At 41.4% G+C, this 16467-nt stretch overlaps 1 protein-coding gene across 3 annotated transcripts in view; it reads right to left on the bottom strand.

The window, feature by feature from the left end:
- Positions 1-16467, bottom strand: part of AGXT2 (alanine--glyoxylate aminotransferase 2) — a 50666-nt gene that overhangs the window by 23642 nt on the left and 10557 nt on the right. For 2 of the 3 annotated variants that reach the window (XM_009449310.4, XM_526951.8), the window contains exons 4-9: positions 15792-15915; positions 14212-14306; positions 11575-11668; positions 10847-10940; positions 4567-4667; positions 3919-4011 (exon numbers count right to left, since the gene is read on the bottom strand). In XM_009449310.4, the coding sequence (XP_009447585.1) occupies positions 3919-4011; positions 4567-4667; positions 10847-10940; positions 11575-11668; positions 14212-14306; positions 15792-15915 (601 nt within the window). The remainder of the gene's footprint in view (positions 1-3918; positions 4012-4566; positions 4668-10846; positions 10941-11574; positions 11669-14211; positions 14307-15791; positions 15916-16467) is intronic. The other variant, XM_009449312.5, reaches the window with a different exon arrangement.

Genomic DNA, 16467 nt, shown 5'->3' with positions numbered 1-16467 from the left:
GCAACCTACTCATCTGACAAAGGGCTAATATCCAGAATCTACAATGAACTCAAACAAATTTACAAGAAAAAAACAAACAACCCCATCAAAAAGTGGGCAAAGGACATGAACAGACACTTCTCAAAAGAAGACATTTATGCAGCCAAAAAACACATGAAAAAATGCTCACCATCACTGGCCATCAGAGAAATGCAAATCAAAACCACAATGAGATACCATCTCACACCAGTTAGAATGGCAATCATTCAAAAGTCAGGAAACAACAGGTGCTGGAGAGGATGTGGAGAAATAGGAACACTTTTACACTGTTGGTGGGACTGTAAACTAGTTCAACCATTGTGAAAGTCAGTGTGGCGATTCCTCAGGGATCTAGAACTAGAAATACCATTTGACCCAGCCATCCCATTACTGGATATATACCCAAAGGACTATAAATCATGCTGCTATAAAGACACATGCACACGTATGTTTATTGCGGCATTATTCACAATAGCAAAGTCTTGGAACCAACCCAAATGTCCAACGATGATAGACTGGATTAAGAAAATGTGGCACATATACACCATGGAATACTATGCAGCCATAAAAAATGATGAGATCATGTCCTTTGTAGGGACATGGATGAAATTGGAAATCATCATTCTCAGTAAACTATCGCAAGAACAAAAAACCAAACACCACATATGCTCACTCATAGGTGGGAATTGAACAATGAGAACACATGGACACAGGAAGGGAAACATCACACTCTGGGGACTGTTGTGGGGTGGGGGGAGGGGGGAAGGATGGCATTGGGAGATATACGTAATGCTAGATGACGAGTTAGTGGGTGCAGCGCACCAGCATGGCACATGTATACATATGTAACTAACCTGCACATTGTGCACATGTACCCTAAAACTTAAAGTATAATAATAATAAATAAAAAGAGAGAAGTAAAAAAAAAAAAAAGAAAAAAAAGAAAAAGCACAAGGAAAACCTAGAGCCCTTCCCTTTAGAATATGCTATAATATTAACCAAGTACCAGAGGGAGACAGAACTCTGATAATATTGTTTTTCTTCTACATTTTTCTATGAAGAATACTGTAAACTAGAAAAGGCAGAGTAATAATTGACGCCCAAAAAGGGAAAGTTAGCATAAAAGAGTCTTGGTGATTTCTGTCACTGGCTCCTAAATGTTTGTCTTCTGCAAAATTTTTTTTTTAATTAGTGAGTTTACTTTACAAAACTATTTTCAATTTAAAAGAGTGCCTTTTATTCTGATATTGTTTTATTCATTTGTTTGTATAGGTTTCACATATTCTTTGTCTTATTTGCTTCATTTTTAATAAAATTGTGGTGATGGCAGATGTAAAAAAAAAAAAAACAAAAAAAAATCTCTTTTTCTTTATAAATTACCCAGTCTCAGGTATTTCTTTATCAGCAGCATGAGAAAGGACTAATACGTGGGAACAGTAGCAACAGGGCATACTATAGAACAGTTGATAGGTATGAACTGAGTTAACACATGCAAAGTGTTATGAACGGTGTCTGACACATAGTAGGTACTCAGAGAGTTCCAGCTATTCTTATTTTTACCTAGTCCTCGCAATAGTCCTTCTTGAGGATTGCCTGTGTTAGATAGTTTTCAATTACATTGTTTGAAAGTCATAAAACCACAAGACAGAAAATTTTGAAATTCATATTTCCTTTGAATTCAGCCTACCTTCTCTTTAATTAGTCTGACTGTGACAGCTTCACTATGTGCTGATTTGGAGGCCAAAGTTTATCCTTTTTACTGATGTAGCTAATTTCAAGCTGACTGGATATACTCATTTTTTTAAAGTAGCAGACTAACTTTCTCCAGCCCGGGCTTCGATCAATTTGTGGGCAGATTGGAGAAGGGAGGATGGGTGCAGCAGGAGCAGGCTGGCCCAAGTTGCCTGTGGTACACCAGAGACATCCAATACACCTGGGCATAACAGAGACCCAGCTGCCCAGGCAGAAATTGCAAAATTTCTGCTGATGGGACAGCTCAGTGTCAGCTGTAGGGAATATTTATTTATGTATTTATTTATTTATTTATTTTCAGATGGAGTTTTGCTCCGTTGCCCAGGCTGGAGTGCAATGGCATGATCTTGGCTCATTGCAACCTCCACCTCCTGGGTTCAAACATTCTCCTGCGTCAGCCTCCTGAGCAGCTGGGATTACAGGCATGCACTACCACACCCAGCTACTTTTTGTATTTTTAGTACAGATGGTGTTTCACCATGTTGGCTGGGCTGGTTTTGAACTCCTGACCTCAAGTGACCCGCCTGCCTCAGCATCCCAAAGTGCTGGGATGACAGGTGTGAGCCACTGCGCCCAACCTAGCTGTAGGAAATTTTTAGTTGAGGAAGTCTATTCCAGCAATGATGGCTGGACAGAAATAGGTGTGAAACATACTTACAGGTTCTCCACCTGTCCTTGGCTGGTCTAACCACCTGTTAGTCCAATCATGATAGGTCACCCAGCAGTGAGACATGGCTTCGGTGGCCCTAGTGATCATCCTCTGGTCTTTTAATCTCCATAGCTACTCTCAGTAGACAGAGGACTGCTTTATTTGATACACTCTAATATGAGGTGTGATTATAAGTAAATTAATCCCTTTTGAAAACACACAGGCTAGAGCTCACATAGCCAATGAATTTTATTCCCATTAAAGTAATGCCCTTGGGGGTAGTGTGCTTATTCCACCAATGCTGCTTTAATTCAACCTATTTTACAATTTTTGGGGAACTATTTTCAAATGCAGTACCTGCAGTGGTGGTACTCTTCTAATTTAGAGGCTGGATTATTATTATTATTTTAAAAGCATTATTTCGGCCAGGTGCGGTGGCTCATGCCTGTAATCCCAGCACTTTGGGAGGCCAAGGCGGGCAGATCACCTGAGGTCAGGAGTTCAAGACCAGCCTGACCAACACGGAGAAACCCCAGTCTCTACTAAAAAATACAAAATTAGCCGGGTGTGGTGGCGGATGCCTGTAATCCCAGCTACTTGCAAGGCTGAGGCAGGAGAATCACTTGAACCTGGGAGGCAGAGGCTGTGGTGAGCTGAGATTGCACCACTGCACTCCAGCCTGGGCAACAAGAAAGAAATTCTGTCTCAAAAAGAAACAAACAAACAAAAAAACCCACATTATTTCCAGGCAAGTTTTGTCAGAAAGGTATATGCTGCCAGGTTGGTAAATACTATTTTTGCAAAAATAAAGATTAAAAACTTGGCTATCAGGCCTGGCACGGTGGCTCACGTCTCTAATGCCAGCACTTTGGGAGGCCAAGGTGGGCGGATCACTTGAGGTCAGGAATTCAAGATCAGCCTGGCCAACATGGTGAAACCCCATCTTTACTAAAAATACAAAAATTAGTCAGGCTTGGTGGCACATGCGTGTGGTCCCAGCTACTCGGGAGGCTGTGGCAGAAGAATCCCTTGAAACCCAGGAGGCGGAGGTTGCAGTGAGTCGAGATTGTACCACTGTACTTCAGCCTGGATGACAGAGAGAGACTTTGTCTCAAAATAACCAAACAGATAAAAACAACAAAAACCTTGGCTATGAGATTAAATTTCCTATGTTGTTTGTCAGCCCCTGAAACAATCCCTAGAAAGGAATTAAAAAAATATATTGAGTCACGGTCTAGTAACATCACATATGGCTGTTAGCAACTTATTTGATAGACATCAATTTGGATATTTAAGTTCTGCTGTACTTGTTAAACTGATCAGCGAATGTACTAACAAATCAACCAGCCCACTAGCAAAAATTTCATTCATTTGTAGGCAAACTTTGGAACTCACAGAGTGGAGGCTTTCTGCCTGGAACACAGAGGAAGTTTAGGAGGTTTCTGTCTGTGCATCTCCTGTTCCCACTGCACTCAATGGCACCCTTACATGCCACTTACTTCATCTGCAATGCACACGCCTCCCCTTGCTCGCACCAGCTCAAAGGCTTCCTTTAGAAACCCCTTTGGGTACTGGACAACTCCATTCACACCCTGCAAAAGAACAGACCAAGAAGACCTATAATAACAGCATCAGCCCTTTCAAAGTATGTAAAATAGTTAGATCATCATTATCATCATTATCGTGATAGTAACACTAGCAATTTTAACAACAGTCTATAGAACAGTTTCCACTATGGGTGAAAAGAGAACTTATTACTCTATACCATGACTTCTGCAAAAAAGATGCAAACATTGATTATTTTCTGAGATTAGAAAACAGTAGAATAAAATAAATTGGTTAGACTAAAGAAAGAGTTCTTTGGACAATGCGGATGTTATTAAGCAGCTAAAAATGGCCAGGGTTTCCTCTTCTTAAGAATTTTAGGAGTTCAGTAGTTTCATCTGTCTGGTGAGAATGGAGGAGAGGGTTTTTAAAAAGTCATTTGAAAGTCAGCGTCTTCTTTTTTTCAAGGAGACCAAGAGAATGAATTTAGAGAGGGACATAGTGAGCACTTAATTCATTTGGAATTCTCTAGAATATATGAGTTAAAACTTTCTGATAATTGAAGATTCAGCTCCATTAATGTCTAAGGTTCATATACCCACTTGAATAGGTTCTGCGAAAAATCCAGCAATTGACTTGGCCACAGATGTGCTCAGCGTATCTTTGAATTGCTCAATATACTGATCTTTAGCTTGGCAGCAGTCTGCAAAAAGCAAACAACAAAACAAAACAAACCACAGCATTTGAAAATGTGAGCCTGATATTTAGAAGCATGGGGAAAAACAGGAAAAAAAAAAAAAAACCAGACAGGGTAAGTTAATCAGGGACTTCAGAATACGGTAAACTGGGGTGAGGATATGCATTTCTGAAGGGGGAATGTTCTCTCTGAACAACTTGTACTTTGGTTCAAGGAGGGAGATTAGGATAGCCATAAAGGCATAAACAAACCACTTCAGTTCTTTCCATCTGGGGAAGAAACGTCCCAAAGTGTCATTGAGCTGGTATAGACAGCTGTTTCACCTAAGGATGCCCGTCCTCTCAAACGGGTGGATCTAATTCAAATGAAATTAGAGCGATTTAATTTATTTGAAAATAACTCTATTTACCTTTCATTGCCATTTAATCTGATGTGCAGTTTTAAAGCTACAAAGTGTCTTTGTCTTTAGAGTTAGTAAATATGCTTGTAGAACAATTAGAATTCAGTCTAAAGAGAAATGTTCGAGAGCTAGGTGGCTTCCATCCATCTCAGCCCTTGGCACTTGGTCCTGTGCTTGTTTATAACAGGCCTTTCTCCGATTAATCAGGAGGTTTTTGTGGGCAGGGACTATACTTTGTTCATTTCTAAAATCTCTGTGGCCAGGCAAGCTGTTTGGTACACTGTAGGTGGTGCTCAGTAAATGTTTAATGCATTAAGAAGAAAATATTAACAAATAGTAGAAATTATGGCTGGAGTGAGACATTGAGCAATTTTGCTTGAAGGCCTTTCTTTCTTTCTTTCTTTTTGGAGATCTTTCTAATGGGGAAAAGCAGTAAAGTGTCCTTGTTGAAGTGATCTGTCTTTAATTCATTACTTCTCCTTTTGGCTGCATCTTACTGCTGATAAACCCACATGCTGAGTTTTAAATTTCAATAATCACTTTAATATTACTAGAAGGCATATTTGCTTTTAAAACTTGCTTTCTTATTCTTCACAGTGTCCTATCCCTTTCACATATTTTCAAGCTTATATTTGATTTTCTTTAAATGTATTAAACATATTCATTTTATAGTCTATCTGATAATTCTGTTATTTGAAATCCTTGCTGATCTTTTTCTTGATTGTGGAGTTTTGTGTATTGTATGTTTATTTTTGACAAGGGGCAGTTTATTTTCCTTGGAATTTCATTTGTGAGAATTCTTTGAGGCCCAGAATGAGGTAGATCCCTCCAGAGCCTATCTGAGTTTGCAGCTTCCAAGTGCATAGGGCATTAGAGTCTAAGAGTCCTTTAAATTATGAGCTTGAGGAAGTGAGTGTTCACAATGCAAAGCCTTGGAGGGCCAGTCTGCAGGTGAAATTTTCAGTGGTGGCTCCTCCCAGTCCCTCCACTTCCATTCAGCACCAGAATCCTTGCAGGCCCTTTGGCCTGTGATGGGTAACACGTTCTTGGTGGTGTATTTAATTCTAGTTGACCCATGGATAAAGATGTGGCCTCTTGGGGGCTCCAGCTTTGTGGCAGGGGAGGGTTTCCTATAAGATCCCTTACTTTGGCTGGGCCCTGGACTTCGTCATTTCTTCCCTGCACTCCACAGAGCCATCAACATGGAAACTCAAGGTTACCAGGTTCAAGAAATTCTCTCAGGGTCAAAGCTGGCTGCAGTGCCGTAATGATCTATTTGCGTTTCTGAGAATTCCTGCTTTCTTGTATCCATGCTTTGAAGGGAATGCATTTCATTTTATCCAGGATTTTTTAGTTGTTTTCCACTGGAGAAAACCCAGGCTGTCATGTTACCAGTACTAGCTGTCCATCCAGCTCAGTTTTCTTAGTACTAACCATGTCTACTTTCTCATCCTGCTTAAAGATACTAGAAACATTTCTGCCATGCTTCACTAGCTGCAAGCCTCACCACACAGACACACAGGCATGAAATCCTGTGGATGGGAGAGGACTAGAGATGAGTGGGAAGATTGCCCAGCTGGTTTGCCCAAGCTCCAGAAGCCTTCATCTGTGTGTCAGAATTGAAAGTGGGAATCACCAAGGAAGCAGGAAAGGTGAGAGAGAGAGAGAGAGAGAAAGAGACAGAAATTCTTCTACTCTGGAATAACAAAGGTCCCAGATCAACTGTATCCATACATGACTGAATCTTCAGAATTTTTATCCACACCTGTTATTTGGTTCTAAACAGCACCATGCAGTCTCTGAACTTAAATTTATATCCACAGATGACCAAAGGAGTGCAGAGAAAGATGTGGACGGGATGGAAAGCCTCAACCCGAGTGACAGTGAAAGCAGTGTGGGACAGGGCTCCCCACCTACCATCCCAGTGCTTGCTTAGAGGCATGGATGCAGTGCTGTCTCCACGGTGCTAGACAGAAGGAACAGAAACCTTCTGCAATCACCATCAAAACCGAATTTTATACCTCAGCTCTTCATTAAAAGTGAGGAAATACCAGCTGGCCCCAAACAGGTTTTTAGATTACATGTGATATTCGGAAAAGTTTGATTGACAGAGGTACCTGATATCTTTGGTTAGCTGGAGGTTGGAGGTTAAGGGTGTGAGAAAGGAAGTAATGACAAGTATACCAAACCCTCAAAATATGTTTTTGGCATCACTTGTGTTGTTTTGATGAGAAGAACATAGTAGACAAATAAATCTATGCCTCTAGAGACAGAAATTTCCCGTTTTTATTGGGAAAGGAAGAGAAAACAGCTTCAGATGACCCTAAAAGATGGATCAGACCTATGTTCAAGAGATGTAATTTGGAAATTTAACAAGCCGATTTGTAACTGGAGAAATCAAAGAGTGGAGCTTAAATTTGGGCAGAAACAAACCAAAAGGTTTTGCTTGAACCTATGCTAGACCTTTCATGACTTTTTTCCCTCTCTGCCCACATGCTCAGCGATGAGAGAGTCATTGACTGTGATGAGCTTTTTACTTTATTTCTCACTAGCTGCATTGACTCATTGATGTAACCCTAGGTTAGGCCACTTCTGCAGAGGCTTGGCAGGAGGAAAACCCCAAGGGGGTGGAGACAGGATGTTCTGTTGGATACTACAACAGGATGACGAAGGAAGAATTTATTCCAGCTAGTGGTACAGAAAGAGTTAAGCTGAGTGAGGAGCCAAGAAAGAACTACAATTTTTAGGAAAAACAAAACTTGCCTTTCAAAAGAAGAAGAATGACATGATCAGTACGAGGTTTGGAACATTGTGGGGGCAGTAGGTGATGAGGAGTGAATCTCATCAGGGGTTACACCTGAAACTCAGGGCCTGGAATGAACCCCTGGGGAAAAAAATCCTGGGAGGTAGATGGAGTAGGACAAATAAATATACCACATAAACATCTAGATTAGACTCACAAAATGGCCCCCTGCCTCTGTTGGGAGGGATGACATATTTCTGAGATGAGAAAAATCTCTACCATGGTTGGTGCCTCAATTCCTCTTAAGGTATTCCTATCAATAGGTTAAGAGGAATTGAGAACAGGCAACATCTATAGTCAAAGAACTGTACATGTTTGGATGCTTTTGTAAACATATATGAATATTCCAGTTTTACAGCAAAGACCAAACCCTTCCCAGGTCCTAAAGGCAGTGAAGGAGACCGGGGTCTTTCTTTTGTATTCCAATCCTGTTCAAAGATTCCATAAATAGTCTTGTCCCTTGAAGATGTGAGTTAAGAAAACAGCTGGCCGGGCACGGTGGCTCACGCATGTAATCCCAGCACTTTGGGAGGCCAAGGCGGGCGGATCACCTGAAGTCAGGAGTTCGAGACCAGCCTGGCCAACATGGTGAAACCCGGTCTCTACTAAAAATACAAAAATTAGCTGGGCGTGGTAGCAGGCACCTGTAATCCCCGCTACTCAGGAAGCTGAGGCAGGAGAATCGCTTGAACCCGGGAGGCGGAGGTTGCAGTGAGCCGAGATCGCGCCATTGCACTCCAGTCTGGGGGACAAGAGTGAGACTTTGTCTCAAAAAAAAATACATAAATAAAAAAGAAAACAACCGACTTCAGATATGCCAAAGGCAACAGTTCAGAGCAGAAATGTACACCTGTCACTATCATTTAGCCTCTAGATGCCACTAGAGAGATGACCATGGATTTCTGGTATTGTCAAATTGGCTTAAGTAGTCCTATAGAAGGCCTTGTAGTAGGCTTGTCTCTCTTCTATGTGGAAAGAGGAACATATAGCAGGAAAAGAAGGAAATGACCACCTTTTAGTGCTTCCATCTACTAGGCTCTGTGCTGGTGGTTTTGCAGTCAGACCAGGGTCTGGGAGGTGCATCGAACTGATTTTAGTTCTTGATGCCTTACAGATGCAATATTCAAATACGGCTCTACCAGGCATTGCTATGGTCTGTTTTTCTCTACAAAAGTTCTCCGTGCCTCAACTCATGAAGTGCCGTGATGGTGTTGGCAGCAGCCAGATATTGCTGTCTCTGTTTTACAAATGAGAAAACTGAAGCAAAAGGTGAAGCTTTTGCTCATAGCTGAACCATGCCAGGGCTGAGAGTGGAATCCATCTCTTGACTTCATGCAGCTCCTCAGTCCTGGCCTGTGGAATAGGAACGCTTTTTCAGCTTGGGTTTATCTTGACGGTACATCAGTGTGGATGAGGATGGCTATAGGAATTGCGAGCACTGGCTTTGGAGTCAGAAGACCTGGGGTCAAATCTTAGCTCTCCAGTCTCCTCCATGTGAAACTGGCTTTCCTGATGTTTAAAGTGGAGGGTTGGTTTATAGCTTTACATTTCCTTCTGGTTTTAAATTCCATGAGCGTGACATCTTGTCTTCTTTCACTACTTACTCTTTCATTCTCTTACCTCCATTTTGCTATTATGTCATCTGAATTTTAAGACGATGGTGAATTTTTTTCCTTTCAGAGCTGGTTTTTAAGACTTCTGTTTTGTATTTTTCCTCTCAACCCAGTGATTCATACTATTCCATTAAAAATCACTGGGCTGAAGCATTTAGTTATTTCCTTCAGAAGTACTAAGGAGCGGCTATTCAAAAGGTTGTGATGACAAATCAGAGGCAGGGCTTGTTGATTAGCAAGGAACAGATGATGTTTCCTGCCTCCTCTCCCTCCTGTTAAGCATAGGTAAAGAATGAGAATAAAAATGTGATTGGTAAATGGAAGTTCTCCTTGTGAGAAAGCCTTTAAAACTTTTGCCAGGGTTGTCAGCAGCCTGTAGGAAGGGCAGCCTTGTGTTTTGTTTGACGGATGCTCTCATTTTGGCTGGCAGTCCCTGGAGAACTTTTTGACTGGAGTTTTGAGATTGCCAAAAGCATTATTTTCCCTCTTTCCACTGGTATGGGTTAATAATCCCACCCATCTTGATTTCTTGTTTTTTTTTTTTTTTGGTTGTTGTTGTTTTTTTTTCATTTTAGAGATGGGATCTTGCTTTTTTTTTTATTTTTTTTGAGATGGAGTCTTGCTCTGTTGCCCAGGTTGGAGTGCAGTGGCGTTATCTCAGTTCACTGCAAACTCTGCCTCCCAGGTTCAAGTGATTCTTGAGCCTCAGCCTCCTGAGTAGCTGGGATTATAGATGCACACTACCATGCCTAGCTAATTTTTGTATTTTTAGTAGAGACACCGTTTCACCATGTTGGCCAGCTGGTCTCAAACTCCCGACCTCAGGTGATCTGCCCGCCTCAACCTCCCAAAGTGCTGGGATTATAGCTGTCAGGCACCATGCCCCGCCAGGGCTTGCTCTTTCATGCAGGCTGGAGTGCAGTGGCATAATCATGAATCACTGCAGCCTCGACTTCCTCAGCTCAAGTAATCCTCCCACCTCAGCCTCCCGAGTAGCTGGGACTACAGGCATGCCACCACGCCCAGCTTGTTTTCTTTTAAAATTGACACCAGAGCTATTGCTATTATAATAGAGCTAATAGAATGCCTTGAATCAAGTACCAGCTGATAGTCATTTTTTTAAGCTTGGCTCTGATAGCGTGAGATGCTTTTCCTACATGGCCAGACAGATGGTCTGAGAGTGAAGTGATAGCAGACATAAGCGTTGATTCAATGAGGAATAACTTGGTTACTTTCCAGTTTTGCTTCCTCTGGCTTTTCCCTTTTCCATGTTTTCAAATTCAATTGTTCCCTCAGGGATGGGTCTGCCTTTATTCGTGTCCCTTTCAACTTCCAACACTCCACTGGCACCCCCCTTGCCCAGTCAGACCTGGTGCACAGCTGCACTTCCTGATTGTTTGCACTGGAGAATCTCGACAGTGGCTTCCTCCCCAAGGGCCACGAAAAACATCTGGACACATTGTCTGCAAATGACAAAAGAAGGAGTGTGGCAAAGCATGAACACAAGACAGCCAAGTTAGGGTAGCATATGGCTGCCATCAAGACAAGAGGGCTTCTTAGTTTTCCTCCCTCATTCTTCCCCCACTTAAGATGAAAATGGAAGGATCTGCTTTGAAGAGATAAATTTTTCTTAGAAATCAGCTATGTGGGCCCTCTACAAAGGAAATTGATTTCAATGTTAGCCTGGAAACAGCTTGCTCAAGGGTGCAGTGGTTAAGGGCATCTGAAAGAATAAGAATAATTAGGTATCTGATTCAGATGCTGAAAATGTGGGTACAGTAAGTGGGAACAGAAGGTGAGTACAGTGATGACTGCATAGAAGTTTTGTGCATTCAAGATTCTCAGAGCCTTGCAGTTTACTTGATTTTATTTAAAAGCAAAATACATTTTAAAACTCTGTCATTAATTATTACTCAGACTTGGAAGGCCTTTCTAATGGTGTCCTCAAGTGATCTCCAATTCAATTAGGTCAAATTGAGCCCCTGATTAATGACAGGCTTTATATTAGTTTCTAATCCTTATACCAGGAAAACCTGATCAACTACTTCACATACCCAGCGGTCTTTAAAGAAACAAGAGAAAAATCTCCAAACTCACTGGTTGGCAACCTGTCCCACCAGGGAGTTCCATCTTGTAGGTCCCTACGTTTGTCAAGCCAAGTGTGTAAGGACTGCATCCATGGTAGGCTCCTCTGCAGAGAATAAACAACAGGAGGATGGGGTCAAGTTCCTGGTCCACTGAGTAGGACAAAAGAGAAAACCCAGGAAGGCTATGAAGATGAAATGGAACATCATTCGCATTCACCTCTGATTTCTAAGAACACATCTAAGCTTATGTCGGGTCAATGTACTTAATAGTCTTTTCTAACTGTTGTTAGAAAACATAGATTTGAAACTGTGAAAGGAATTTTGGAGAACATTTGTCCAAGAACTCCGATCTTAGGACCTTCCCTACTCTATTATTCCATAGTAATGAGACTCATCTTTTAGCAACAACATACCAGAAATTATATGTTCAATGAATACCAGTCTTTGAAGTAGTCGCTTTGGGAAGCCAAATATTTTTTCCTATGATATACCTGTTGTTCAATATCTTTAGGGACTTACATACCTTATAAATCACCTTATTCTCCATCTAAGAAACACAGGTTTTGTTTCTTTTGAACGTGAAACAGTCATATTTAGTATAAATGCTCCTAATCATCAGTGTAAGCTTCAAATGAGTTCTAACAATTTCCCATATCAAAATCACCTTTAAACAAGGATTTAGGACCGTTAAGACTATTCAAAAGAATGGTTGTATTAGGTCGGTGCAAAAGTAATTGTGGTTTTTGCCATTACTTTTAATGGCAGAAATCTCAACTACTTTTGCACCGACCTAATGTATCTTGAAAAAGGAGACAAAATGTGTGTTGAACCCTGGTAGTACCATGACTACTTAATACTTACCTCGACATACATATTCTGGAATGTCATTTAGGTAATACATCAATCATAATTCTTTATTGCCATATTTCTTATTCCTGTAGTAACTGCATGCTCATTTGATATGGAATGTGCAGTATTGAGTGTGCTGTCATAAGGATTAAATAAAATCTTCTTTTGAATTCACACAGAAATTATGACCAGACAGCTTAAAAATGCAACTGTTACAAGAAAAAAACAAACAACCCCATCAAAAAGTGGGCGAAGGATACGAACAGACACTTCTCAAAAGAAGACATTTATGCAGCCAAAAAACACATGAAAAAATGCTCATCATCACTGGCCATCAAAGAAATGCAAATCAAAACCACTATGAGATACCATCTCACACCAGTTAGAATGGCAATCATTAGAAAGTCAGGAAACAACAGGTGCTGGAGAGGATGTGGAGAAATAGGAACACTTTTACACTGTTGGTGGGACTGTAAACTAGTTCAACCATTGTGAAAGTCAGTGTGGCGATTCCTCAGGGATCTAGAACTAGAAATACCATTTGACCCAGCCATCCCATTACTGGGTATATACCCAAATGACTATAAATCATGCTGCTATAAAGACACATGCACACGTATGTTTATTGTGGCATTATTCACAATAGCAAAGTCTTGGAACCAACCCAAATGTCCAACAATGATAGACTGGATTAAGAAAATGTGGCACATATACACCATGGAATACTATGCAGCCATAAAAAATGATGAGTTCATGTCCTTTGTAGGGACATGGATGAAATTGGAAATCATCATTGTCAGTAAACTATCGCAAGAACAAAAAACCAAACACCACATATTCTCACTCATAGGTGGGAATTGAACAATGAGATCACATGGACACAGGAAGGGGAATATCACACTCTGGGGACTGTGGTGGGGTGGGGGGAGGGGGGAGGGATAGCATTGGGAGATATACGTAATGCTAGATGACGAGTTAGTGGGTGCAGCGCACCAGCATGGCACATGTATACATATGTAACTAACCTGCACATTGTGCACATGTACCCTAAAACTTAAAGTATAATAATAAAAAAAAATGCAACTGTTTATTCATTCCATCAACTTTTACCATAAGCCACTCCTGTCTTTTACATTAACTTTACAGGAGTCTGTTTAAATGTGCTGTATACAATTACCCAAGGGAGGCAACTGTAAGCAAAATGTGTAGTTTTCTATTATTTTTAGTGCTAATGTAGCCATTAAGGGTTTATTAATTAATCTAATATCAGTGCTCAAAAGTCACTGAAAGGAGCAGAAATATACAGAGTTATATGTGCATCCTCTGAACTTAAGGAGAATAAAAGGTAAAAAATGGGTGCAGCTGGCACTATGAAATCAGTGGACAGCTCCTTATCATAAGCAGAAATTAAAATAGGCTGGTATTTTTTGGTAGAGCCTTGATCTTCTAAGGTGGGGAACAGTCATTTACCACTTGGTATATGGTGTGGTCCCCGCCACATCTTCGAAGTTAAAAAACTGTCATGTGGGTTTCTCTTTAAGCCCACAGGAGGATCTATGATATAATGAGGACTTCAAGCTGGCTGTGACCAGTTGGGGCCCCCTCTCTTGTATCAGACTAACTTGAATGGTGTTATCCTGTCATAAAATTCAATTGACCTATCCTTCCTTAAAACTTAACAATTAGAAAAATATCCCCGAGAAAACCTCTCTCCCACTCCATGCTACAATGTAAAGATACACATTTAGAATGGGGGTAAGTCAGTTTTCCTGAATTGAATATTCCAAGTTGTGATTACCTGAAAGAAATGATGTCTATGTTGTTTGAGTGCGCCCTGGCCATCAGCATGGCCAGCTCATTGGCTTCTGAGCCACTGTTTACCAAGAAAATGACCTGGAGAGGAAAGGAAGACACGTGGCCTCATAATTTATTTCCTTATTACCCATTCATTTAAAATTGCTGAAGGGCAGGTGTCCAGCTCCTAAGTATTAAGGAGAGTTCCCTTCAGACCAGCTCGGGTTACCCAGCAGTTCCATCATTTAACCACAGTATGAATTCCATAGCCCTTCCTCCAGTAGCCGCTAAGTGCTAGACATACAAAAATGGCTAAGAGATTGTCTCAGCTGTGCAACATTCCGGGCTTTTAATGGCTTTATTTCATGGTCTGCAAAATGCCAAGAGAGGAGACTTGCTGAGGGGCACGCAGTGGTAAGTAGCTGATAGATCCAAAGATTGGGTTTCTTGGCTCCTAACTCTAACCCAGTCACCTGATTCTAAAGGCTTGGAGCAAGACAGGACCTCTGACTCTGCAACTCCGGGGGTTGTCCCAGCCTGACTGTGCTGTGTGTGTGAATGTTGAAAAAACAAGTAAACAAGCCGGGTGCGGTGGCTCACGCCTGTAATCCCAGCACTTTGGGAGGTTGAGGCGGGTGGATAACTTGAGGTCAGGAGTTTGACATCAGCCTGGCCATCATGGTGAAACCCCATCTCTACTAAAGATACAAAAATTAGCCAGGTGTGGTGGTGGGCACCTGTAATCCCAGCTACTTGGGAGGCTGAGGCAGGAGAATTGCTTGAACCCAGGAGGCAGAGATTGCAGTGAGCTGAGATTGCGCCATTGCACTCCAGCCTGGGTGACAGAGTGAGACTCCATCTCAAAAAGAAAAAAAAAAAAGCAAGTAAACAAAAAATGCAGCTCAGCCTGGACAAAAGAATGGGGAGAATGAAAGTGAACTGTGCCCTCCAGACTCAGGGACTGGAAGGCATGTGCTCATGACTCTGCTGACTCTCTGCTTCTGCTCTTCTGTGAACATCTGGGCTGAACTGAGGTTGCAGCTCTTCCAAGTTTCTTTATCTATTCTAGGTAATGTAGACAACATGGTAAAATAATAATAGATAACACTCGGGACTGAGCATTGTTCTAGGTTCTTCACATGTATTAACTCGTTTAATGTCTAAATGGAAATATTGGCCAACATTTTAACATCTTAGTTCAATTTAAAAGATCAGTCATTTCAGATGCAGAAAAACAGCTCATGTAGAAAAAAATATCTAAGTGTATTTTGGACCAAATGAACCAAATGGCACTTATTAAAAATGGTTTCACTGTTTGTAAAAGAAATGCAAATAACTTTGCAGAAAGGCTAAGGAGCGATGAGATGAAAACCTCTTGAGGACATAGATGAGAACATCAGGAGGCCTACGGCTCCTGGGAAGTGATTTCTGCTAAGATATGGTGAAGAGCTAAATTCCCTGCCCATGTCCCTACTTCCTAGGGACGCTCCCCTAGAATCATAAGACTCCTATCACTTTGAGCTGGGAGCATCATACCTTTTTTTTTCCCCATAACATTCACCTCCTGCAGGAAGAGCATTGTACCTTAAGAGGCTCAGGAAGAAGTGCGGCAAGCTTCTCTGCATATTCATGCATTGGAGGGTGGAAGAAGACGGTGCTTGTATGCCACAGGCGGCCGAGCTGCTTTTGTGCCACTGCATTCACCTTTCTGGATAAGCAGTAGAGCAGAGTTACCTGCACTGCGTGCCACGTCCCTCCTGCACACACACTGGTCATTGGACCCAAATATACTGTTTTTTCTCAAAGAGTTTCAAGAGGCAGATTTTATTTACACATGAGAATAAACTCCTTTAACCACTAGAGGTGTCCAGAAATGGGATGTGTTGACTTAAAAGGTAAAGAATTCCTCTCCAAGAGCAGGGTTCAAAAGGAGACTCATTGATTACAAGGAATTTTAGAAAAGAAATGCCTAGTTTAAGAGGAAGTTTGGGCTTAGAATTTCCTCTAGCTATGCTTTCTTATTAACCATCTTTTGAAGAGTTTGGAAAAAGAGATGACTAGTTGTAAGCCTGAGTTCTTTCCATTTTATTTTTCTAAAGAAGAAGAGATTCATCAAGCACATGTATGCCAGATCAGTAGTTCTTCCCTCCCTTCCTCCCTTCCCCCCTCCCTCCCTTCCTCCCCTCCTTCTTTCTTTCTTAAGGGATGGGTTCTCACTATGTTGCCTAGGCTGGAAGGCGGTGGCTATTCACAGGCACAA

Source organism: Pan troglodytes, chromosome 4 (assembly GCF_028858775.2).
Source record: "Pan troglodytes isolate AG18354 chromosome 4, NHGRI_mPanTro3-v2.0_pri, whole genome shotgun sequence".
NCBI classification, from domain to species: Eukaryota; Metazoa; Chordata; class Mammalia; order Primates; family Hominidae; genus Pan; species Pan troglodytes.
Note: the sequence above shows the minus strand (reverse complement) of the source record. Positions and strands in the feature narration are given on the sequence as shown.